The sequence below is a fragment of the Bemisia tabaci genome, chromosome 4, assembly GCF_918797505.1.
Source record: "Bemisia tabaci chromosome 4, PGI_BMITA_v3".
Lineage (NCBI taxonomy): Eukaryota > Metazoa > Arthropoda > Insecta > Hemiptera > Aleyrodidae > Bemisia > Bemisia tabaci.
In genome coordinates, this window is record NC_092796.1 from 8,657,462 (window position 1) to 8,668,214 (window position 10,753).

The window sequence follows — 10,753 nt, forward strand, 5'->3', positions numbered from 1 at the left end:
AAAAATGGCAGAGAGCCTTCAATTTTTCGGTTATTTACTACGAAGGTATCTCCAAGGTACAAATGGTTGCATATAGGTGCAGGATGTGAGTAAATTTTTTGCTTTAGTTTTGATATCGCGATGTACCTACTGAGCATGATTTGTAGAGAAACCATTCGTGTCTAAGTGACGTCTTCAAAGTATAAATGAAGAATTGAAGGTACTCGGTCATTTCAGATCCTCGCAGTAAAGCCCGCCGCAATATAAAACGAGCCTGGAAAAACGTTTGACATGACATCGACTAAAACTGTAAATGTTGATGTTAAAATTCTTCACTGTACAAATTGTATGGAAGTAAAAGTATGTAAACAAAATTGCAAATGTACAAACATAAAATTCGCCAGTTGGCGGACTTTTTCGGAGAATTAAAAGTCTAGTATTTTTTGTATTTAACATCTACATTTATTACTTCTTACTTTTAAAAAGATACTGAGAGTTTTTTTTTCCTCCCGATACTGTAAAATGTATGCATAAGGTTTATAATACCAATTTTAGTAGGAACATCTTAAATTGATCAACTTTAAAATCTTTGATTACTGGAATGCATTAAAGCCACTTTTTTTTTTATCCACGAGGATAAAATGTTTGCGATAGCTTTGCTATCTGCTTTGATTTTCGTAGAAAAAAAAATTTGTCGTAAATTTTGGAACTATGTTGCTTACAAAATTAATTGTATTCATTACAAAAATAATTTTTATGCTTAGAGAATGCCGTTTGTATTAAACATTGAAAGATGATTAATATTAAAGGGAAATTTTAAGGCAAAATAATATTTATTTACATTCAAGTATCTATCTCCTTCGATTTTGGCTTTTAACTGGATCAAAGTATTGTTTGAAAAATTGTAACACTTGTCGAGAGCCAACAACTGAAGATAAATCGCCTTCAATTCAAATAAATACTATTGGCGATACTTCTACTGAGTGTCGAGGTCTTGCACTATAACATCATTAGATCAGAGCTTGTACATACAGTTAGGCTCTTTGTGATATATTTTCATTCTTATCGGATGTAGAAGCCCTTAACTAGCTTAGTAACATTAACAACAGTAGTCATTCGGCTACACAACGTAAAGCTCAAGTAACGTGGTCGAACTGGCATGCGATTTATCGCATCGATGAGGTCAAAAATCTCGGCACATTTTGAATCTTTATAGCAAAAGAAAGGACGATCGCCCCTGCGCATGAGCCGAAAGAATCATTCTAAACCTAAAATAGGGCAAAATTCAGAGAATTAAAAGCAGAATAGTGCTACGAAAAAAACCTCGCATTTGATAAGGAAATGGATAGCTGAATCGAATGCGAGTTTTTTTTCCAAAGACTATTCTGCTTTAATTTCTCGGAATTTTGCCAAGTTTTGGGTTTAGAATGATGGGCATTGCGCAAGGGCTATCGTCTTTTTTTTTTTTTTTTTTTTTTTTTTTTTTTTTTTTTTTTTTTTTTTTTTTTTTTTTTTTTTTTTGGCTAAAAATTCAAAATCTGCCGATATTTTTGACCTAATCGACTAGAACAAGTGGGCGAAAAAAACCCGGAAGAAAGAGAAGGGCTTCTTCTGCTTGACCTTTTTTTTCGCGAAAAGGAAAGATCACGTGACAGAAAATTCGGTGGCGGTATAAACGTTCTGTTTCCGCCGAAGAAACGGCAAAGCAATAGTTATGGTGGAGCGCGCACGAGTAGAATTAGAGGGGGGGGGGGGGGTTGGCGGTGGTTAGAATTAACCGGGTGGGCAAATAAAATTAGCCGGGGGGGGGGGGGTCGCATTTTTCTAGACCCCTTCCCCGTGTTTTGCTAATTGGACCCACGTCCTTCATGTCAAGAGGCCGCCCCCCCCCCCCCCCGGATTAAGGCACCCCTTATAAATATTCTTTTTTCCCCGGAATTCATTCCATAAATATTTTCCATTCGAATCAATAATTTATTTAAACTTTTGTAAACTGTTGAACTTAACTGTTCTCTCCTTCAGACCCGGTAAAGTAATCTTAGACCCCCCCCCCCCCCCCCATGTTACCGCAATACTTAATTCAACGGTGCTATAATTCTTTTTTACTGATATGGCAGGCCAATTGCTCCCCCCCCCCCTTCCTTGAAGTATAAAACAACCTTGTAAAGTTTCCTTGAAGTATAAATCTTCCTTGAAAGATATATAAACGAACAATAAAAGAATTTAAAACTCAAAACTCAGAAATGCTCAATAATAAAATTACAAAAACAGGAAACCAGTTGAGGTTTAGGTTAAAAAAAAATCTGTGCGGATCATAAATCTCTAATAGCCTAGAGATCATAAAAGTAAAAAAATGTAAAGTTAATTAATCCAATTTTATTGTTTATATTATTAATATTAATAATTGCCTATTAATATATAGGTATGGAGAACTCTTTAAAAAACATCAGAGAGATCTAGGCGTGGTACACTTTTTATTATTTCCCGGTTTTACTCATATTCTTTAAGTGAGTGCTAAATTCTTGAAATCCGACCTCAGATTCGTATTCCTCGTTAAAAATCAGTCTAGATTGATGTATCATAAGTCTAAATCGAGCGTGGGAAAGTTCTTCCTCAAGGGATAAGCTGATTCCGCGAGTGCAGCGTGGGTGGTCCTCCTCGTACGGAATGTAGGTCAGAAGGAGAAGAATGAGAAGGAATGTTAGCGCCGGCCGGCGCTAGCGCGGAATTCTTCGAAGTTGGCGGCGCGGCACAAAGAGATGGCGGTCGGGCTCGTTCGTCGCCAGACTGATTGGCGGCAAGACGAGGCCTATATAGGGGAGAGGGGAGGCAGAGGTTGCTGTCGAGGATGGCGACGAGTGAGGCAAATTGGTAATTTTAGCCGCTAGGTAGCGTGATTTCATTAAAGTTAAGTCAAAATACTGTCTAAAAAATTTAACTTACTTAATTGAGGAGGAAAAAAAAGTCTTAGGCCTCCTCAAAACATAAAACAAAGTACTCAATTTTTTTAGTTTAAATAACACATTAAAGCTTACTGTAAAAATATTTGTTGAGAACAGCCTGTTGGATTTGTAAATCGTTGCATTCTTCACCCAAGTATTCGTCAAGAGAAAAATGCCGGTTTCCGGCCTATTCTAGGTAACTTGTTTCCGTTTCCTGCCTGTGATCTCTCCCCTCTGCCTCTGCCCTTTCAGTTTCAGTGAATCCTCCGAGTTATATTTTGTCGTTTATCGTTCAGTTGATCAATCAACAGAGACAATTATATATTTTATTCATTGAAGTACATGCTCACTTCGTCATATAGTTAGTTATCGTCGCGCTAAACGATTTGGGCTGTTTTTTTATCAGGGCTTCAGAGGAATTTGTCCTATTCCCTGCCCTTGTCTTATCATCAAGAAGATAAAGTTCTGATTCTTCACAGCTTCAGTTCAAGATGGGTGAAACAGGAATACTTAGCAGGGAAGTGTATGAAAACTGCGATGGTGAAGAAGAAGCAGTTTTCTACGAGGACGTGGATTTGCTCCAGAAACATGGCATTGTGAGTAAAAGTTTCCATTGTGCACTTCAACCTCTGAGTTCCAGTGCATGCATCAAATGCCGCACAAAGAGCTTGTCTCGGTCTCTTTACGTACATCAGGAGGACAAGGCTACTATTATCTGTTTTCGCTGCCTTAGGGTGAATAACATGCTCTTATGGATCATATCATCTGAGGTGACATGTATGTTATTATGTCCACGCCAAATAAGTTTACGCACCTTTAGACTGCGACAGAAGATCCGTCATCTTGACTCTCCCATTTACTTACATTACATATTAAAGTGACATCAGGCAATCTTCTGTCACAATCTAGAAGTGTGTTAACTTATTTGGTGTGGGCTCTACTCTTTAGTATCAATGATGCGGTGGGTATTTCGATGTCCATTCGACCCTGTTTGATTGTTCATATTTCAGTTGCTCGGGTGTCAGTCATCCAAAAGTTAATAGTATTGAATGCTCTCTGTTGGACATTATCATGCCTGAATTGTTTTTACTGCGTCTTTTGCCTAAGAACCATGAACTCTCTATTCAGTCAGTTCTTCGTTTTGGTCAAACTTTGAAATCACTTTCAATGGGAGTTCTCATTACACCTCATAAAACGGCTCCATATAAGCTTCGATCGAAGTAGGCCACAGTCTGATGAGCATCAGAAGTGTTACCATCATTATCTCTCTTTAGTCTAAGCCAACAAAAGAGGAAATGCCGAGCCATGACTCACAAAGGATACCTACCGATAGTCTCCGGGGCTACACAATTTTTAACCAAATGTTATGTATCAATAATGACATGGCTCATCGTTTAATCTTTCTTTTGAAATTATAGAGACTTTATTTACCATTAGGAGAGACTCAGATGATTTGGAGGATTCAGATGTGTGAAGCTTCAATTAATTTCTGTGTAATTTGCAGGAATACATTAGAAACTAAAATTCTGAGTTTAAGTAGCAATTTATGCATACATCCTAGCATTTCACTACTAGTTTGAACCTAGTTCTGTACCTATTTTATTTCCTAGGTCACTAAAATGTTCACTTGTACCTACAATGCGAAGACTTGGATTTATTTTTGGTGTTTATTTGAGATTTTGTTGGTTTTCTTTACATGTCTCCAGAGTGACTATAGTGAATGCTGAAGTACTCAAATAATTATCATTACTTACTTAGTCTTGGATTCAAGCTGACGCTTTCCTTATTCAGAGTTGGGCGATTCAAGAAATATTTTATTCATATTTTATTCTGATGCTGGAAAAACTCTTCTTCTTTCCAGAATGTTGCAGACATCAAGAAATTGAAAGCAGCTGGTATCTGCACAGTGAAGGGTCTGCAGATGACCACCCGCAAAAAGCTATGTGCCATCAAAGGCTTAACAGACCAGAAGGTGGACAAATTAAAGGAAGCCTGCACCAAAGTGACTGAGGTGGGCTTCATGAGTGCTCTTGAAGTTTGCGACAAGCGTAAATGTGTCTTCCGCATTGGGACTGGCAGCTCTGAATTAGAGTGAGTATGGAAATTAAATATATATTAAATTATACTACCTGAGTAATTTTACATCCTGAATACCTTTTTTTCCATGAAAAAGTACAAAAAGTAAACTATGTACTTACCATGGCTAACAACATTGCATTTTTCAACTTGACGTTACAATTTATTTCAACATCTCTCTATTTAGTCAAATTTTTTCCCTCTCTTCATTTACAGAGAGTACAAAATTTGCATCATACTTAAGTTACTTTTCTGCCCCCAAATTTCATTATTTTTGGAAAAATTCTTCAAAATGAATTTTCAATAGGTTGTGCATAAAAAACTTAGTGCTTAATTTGCGAGTGCGATATGATGTAACCATTAAAATTATTCCACAGAAATTATTAATGCAGCAAAATGTACAGCTTGTTTCAACATTATGTTTTTTCAGCCAACTGATGGGAGGAGGAATAGAATCAATGGCAATAACGGAAGTTTTTGGTGAATTTAGAACGGGAAAAACGCAACTTTCTCACACACTCTGCATAACAGCACAGATACCAACAGAATCTTACTCGGGAGGAAAAGTCGTATTCCTCGATACAGAGAACACATTGTATCCTTTTATTCAATTTATGAATCAAATTATATTTGTGCCCTGTCTCAACATTCCATATGAAGGGAACCATGAAAAATTCATTTTGCTTGATCATTGTTGCAAAAACGGTTGGCTCAATTTTCCGAAGTGAGAATTTTCATATCATTATAGGAGTCTTAGGAGAGAGAAGGAGTCACCTGTGTGACGATCTTGGAAAAAATTGGGACATCGGTGTTTTTGAACAAAATTTGTTCCTGAGTAACGTTCCCAAAAACATGAGTATTCAGATTTTCAATTTTTTAGCTCTGCTGTGTCACCTTGAAATTTTAATCGAAAGTGTCATTTTAAAGTTTGATTTTTGCATGGCATAAAATCACACACATGTAAAGTACTTCCTAATTTACTCGAGGGTATGACTGATTTTCTTTGAGTCTTATAAAGAGACCACTAAAAATCGTTAGAGACTGGGCAGCACAGCTTACGTTTTTTTTAATCAAAATGCCCTGCTGAGCAGAGTGGACACACTGAAAATTTCCTAGTTCAACTCATAAGATAAAAATTAGTTTCTTCATGTTCAAAAATACAAAATTCCTCATAGCGCACAGGCAAAAGTCCTCCCCAGTTAAATAAGACGCAGAACTAATTTCAGTTTGATGACAATAAAATAATGTTCTCTGTGCATTGAATTGTTCATGACAAGTTTATAAAGGCTGTGCATTAAAGGAGGCAAATTTTTTTTGGAACTCATTTCTGGTTCATTGCTCAACCATAAGTTTGATTTCGACAGCCACTTCAACATGTTAGTCTTGGTAATTTCAGCAAGCTGGAATTTTGAGTTTTCTGACTTTAAAGTAAAAAATAGATGCTAATATCTTAATTACAAGTTAATTTTTGAAATTTTTTTATGTCCGAATGTGTTCCATGAACTTTTGATGAGGAAATTGTTTTTCAATGCAATAATTCTAACTATGTCTATCACACAATTATAGGTAAGCCTCTCAATAGAGATTGCTTGTTTTTAACTGTTCCACAATTATGTTTCAAGGAGCCAGGAAGCTAGCAGTATGTGACAGACCTGAAGTCACATTTTTTTGTTTTTTTCCATCATCTACTCTGAACCTTTAATCTCAGTCTTAAATTCTTAACATTATAATGTAGCCGGCCGAATCGTTTAACAGCCATAGCAGAACGATTTAATTTAGACCAGACTGCTGTCCTGGAGAATGTTTTATACGCACGATGCTACACAAGTGATCATCAATGCGAGCTACTGGATTTAGTCGCTGCAAAATTTCAAGAAGAAGGAGGCATTTATAAATTACTGGTAGGTACCTTCATTAGCTTATTTTCATTACATAGGGCATATTAAATACATTGAAAATTTCAGAAATCCACTGGGAAGTAACAAGATTGCTGGACCATTTTAAAAGTAGTTAGGCCTCTTGTTCTCGATAAAACCAAAATTAACAAGCATCAAATCTATCATTGAAAACTGATGGGCAAATAAGTGGATTTAAGGTTTAAAAAAAGTCTTCCTGCCTCTGATGGACAGAAATATAGCACTATGAGGAACTTATTTGATCATGAAACAACATAATAAACGTATTTACTTGCTTCGACTTTTCAGTCTTTAAGTGAGTAGAAGTATGAGATTACAGGTACTGGAACCGCCAATTTCTCACTTATGAGCAGAATTTGATAATATTCATTGTGCCACTGTGAAATTTTGATGAGAAATTATGTTTTGCCATGCTTTGTCTTTAACTTTTTCTAGAGGTCAATTCACTAATTGATGTTAATGGTTGATTATTCATAACAGATAGTTGATTCCGTTATGGCACTGTTCCGAGTTGACTACAGTGGTAGAGGAGAGTTAGCAGAACGCCAGCAGAAACTTGCTCAATTCATGTCACGAATCCAGAAAATTTCAGAAGAATACAACGTAGCTGTTTTCATCACTAACCAAATGACATCAGATCCAGGAGCTGCACTTTCATTTCAGGTAAGAAAGCTCTTAGGAATGTTTTCACTTACACATCATATCTTTGATTTCACTTGGGACAGGGCAGAGGGACATGAATTATTTATATGTTTATTATTTCATTTTTGTTAACAGCTTCTCCCCAAATAATTTGCATTTCTTACTTTGGTCAAAATGTAGCACAGAGCATCCTTTCATTTTCACTTTCACATCAGATATCCATCCGATTCAATGCTCTGCATTTTTGAAATATCAACAGAAAAACTCCCTTACGACATATTTTTTTTGTGGAGTTTTAAAATCCTGCTTTCATTTTATTTTTTTAAATAAAAATAAATTAACACGATTCCTTGAATTTATCACCAAATTTTCTTCTCACGGTGAGGAAAAATCTTTGAAGTTTTTAAGAATTGATGTTGAGTAAAAATAAAGTGAAACGGGGATACTTGGTAAGAGAATTACAGTCGTTATGCACGTTCAATTGACACTGAACAAAATGAGACATTAAACTTGTGTCCCTAATGAGATATCCAAGGATCAAAGTAGCTTGCAATCATAATACTTTGTCAATTTAAAATAAAGAATAATTTTCATCCTCTTTTCTCATTTATTTAGGCAGACCCAAAAAAGCCGATAGGAGGAAATATCATAGCCCATGCTTCTACAACAAGAATCTCATTGAGAAAAGGTCGAGGAGAAGTTCGCATCGCTAAAATTTATGACAGGTAAGGATTAAGTGATTAAAATATTTGTTTGCCCTTCTGAAAAAGAACCTTGGTGGTAGTACACTCAAGATGGAGACGCTCAGAGAGGTGCTCCTCAAGCATTTATGCATGTAAATTTCATACCTAACTGGAGCTATGACAGTTAGGAGTTTCGATTTTTGTTTTGAAAAAACGTAGTTTTGTAAAGCTGTTATTAACTTTTTTCTGCAATATGTTCGGAGCTCAAAATTGTTGGAGTAAAATTATATATATTTACACCCTCGATCATCATTGAAATAATAGAGCTGCTTGCAACTTATCAATAGTAAAATAGAAGAGCCACCATTGCAATATTCCGAAATTTCCACCTCTCCTTAAATCTTTGAAGACAGCTTTACAAGATATTTCGGTAAAAGATTTTCAGTGAATACTCTAATCTCATTATTTAAGCTTCCTTTCTAGCATTTACTGTATAAGGTGAAAAAAGTTTCTGTCAAGATTAAATGTTAATTCATACCCAAAGGACCCTCATAGAGTACATAGAGTCGTAATGTAAGTGGGTGAGCTGGCGCCACTTTTAAGCATTTTCCAGGTCCCGAATTCCGAGACTCCTGTGTGACGCCGGGTCACTTTTTCGATACATAATCGATTGTTCGCGATACACGGGTACCCGGCCATCCAATGTAAACAAAGAAGATAGGAATCACCACGTATTCCACACCGCCATTTTGGATCGAACATATATCGAAAAAGTGACCCGAACTCGACGCACACCGGGCTCGGAACTCGTCGAGCAGAACATGGCGCCAGCTCTCCCATTTACATTACGACTCTATGTATTCTATGAGGACCCTGTACACTCCTTATGGGATTGTACACCACGATCGATTTCCGATTTTTTTATTGCATTCAATGCGTTTTTGGATACTGATCAAAAGTCATAATTGCCCCAACTTTTTTCTTTCACTGTTTTCACAGTATTTCACACAGTCCGTGGTGGAAGTTTCGATTGTGACTTGTACAAGTGAGGCCAGGGAAGCTATATCTATCTTCCAGCTTTTGCTGAAAACGAGGAGCACCTGGCAGTCTTATCTCGGATTCCGTGTGCCTTTCTGTCTCTCCGTCCAAATCAAATTCTTTCTCTTTCCCAAGTCCCGTTCTTTTTCTTACCTACCACTGGCTCGGGTTTTCCTTGTTGAATCGCTGCACTGGCCTCACTCATTTATGTAATGATCGAAACTGCCAGCGTAAACTGTGTGGAATACTGCGAAAACGGTGCCTTGTAGAAAGTTGCAATGATGACTTGTCATCAGCATCCAAAAACGAAGTTAATGCAATATTGAAATGGGAAATCTATTGTGGTGCTTAATCTCGTAAGGAGTGTGCGAGATCCTTTAACGCATTGATCGAGTTGCAATGAGTGCTGGATCAAAATAAAGAACAATACACTACAAAGATTTTCAGCCTATGGCATTTAGGACTGATTTTTAGACATTAACTTTATGGCTTTTTTTTCTTTCTTTTTTATGTTTGCAGCCCTGATATGCCTGAAAGCGAAGCATCATTTGCGATCTCTGAGGGTGGCATCATAGATGCAAAGGATTAAGTATCCAATACATTTCTAATCTACATTTTTTGTACACTTTTTCTCCTAGACTGATTTCTAATCGTCAAATGTGATCTCTAATGATTATAATGTATTGTAAAAATTTAAGAAAAGTAAATCATGTGATTGAAATCATGCCAAAGAAGGATTTCATTTTCATTTTTTAAAGCAGAAATATGATTTAAATTTGTTCAGTTTTTCAAGTGATTTTAGAATTCGTCTGCAACAATTTTTAGTATGTAAAAATATTTTTAAGCACTCAGGGTGTATCACTCATTATCTTTTCGCCAATTTCAGAATTATTTCTTGACACTGCAAGGTTTTTGAATGAATATTTTTTTCCATATTTAATACTCCTATAAATTATCAGTAAAGCTAATAAATTGTTTATTTTCCAACTTCTTTCTTATTACTCATTCCTAATTTTAAAGTCCATGCTCAATTCAATTATTCATTAATTTTTTTGCATGTCAGTGGCTCAACATCAAAACCGCGTATCTCAAAGGTAAGGGTCCAAAATTTCTGCTAACTTCATTTCTCTTAGAGAAAACGGATCAAAATTGCAACTTCAAATTGTTGAATGATGACTCTAGAACGGTAAATAATTATCAAAGAAAATTTTAAGGGACTCAATTCTGAGTAGTTTGTTGTAGTTAAAAAGAAAAAAAAAATGTAGTATGCATAATAATATTGAAAGTCACAAATCAAGATCGATTGATTTAACATTTTGCCATCAAACTGTCTCCTCTGTCACAATTTTCCTGTAAACCTTATGATTCTGATACATACCACTATTCAATCACTAGCAGCTTATACTGAAGAAAAATTTACTATAAAATATTGTATCATGGTGATACTTCAAAAAAATAAAACAGATTAATGGCCGCT

At 36.0% G+C, this 10,753-nt stretch overlaps 1 protein-coding gene across 2 annotated transcripts; it reads left to right on the plus strand.

Annotated features, from left to right (window-relative positions):
* The first annotated feature begins 2,897 nt into the window (after window positions 1–2,897).
* On the plus strand, window positions 2,898–10,263 carry LOC109040309 (meiotic recombination protein DMC1/LIM15 homolog). Of its 2 annotated transcripts, none has more exons than XM_019056201.2 (7): window positions 2,898–3,517; window positions 4,783–5,012; window positions 5,428–5,592; window positions 6,733–6,898; window positions 7,394–7,576; window positions 8,171–8,280; window positions 9,796–10,263. In XM_019056201.2, the coding sequence occupies exons 1-7, from the start codon at window positions 3,413–3,415 to the stop codon at window positions 9,863–9,865; spliced, it is 1,029 nt and encodes a 342-aa protein (XP_018911746.1). In that variant the 5' UTR covers window positions 2,898–3,412; the 3' UTR covers window positions 9,866–10,263. The 2 variants fall into 2 exon arrangements, with proteins under 2 accessions (XP_018911746.1, XP_072155345.1); XM_072299244.1 differs by having other exon boundaries at window positions 3,099–3,117.
* Window positions 10,264–10,753: the final 490 nt, after the last annotated feature.

Excerpts from the sequence above, each read along its gene's own strand:
- LOC109040309 (XM_019056201.2), top strand. The coding sequence starts at position 3,413 with ATGGGTGAAACAGGAATACTTAGCAGGGAAGTGTATGAAAACTGCGAT. Across the intron at positions 6,899-7,393 it reads GAGGCATTTATAAATTACTG|ATAGTTGATTCCGTTATGGC; the intron begins GTAGGTACCTTC and ends TATTCATAACAG. Across the intron at positions 7,577-8,170 it reads GAGCTGCACTTTCATTTCAG|GCAGACCCAAAAAAGCCGAT; the intron begins GTAAGAAAGCTC and ends TCATTTATTTAG.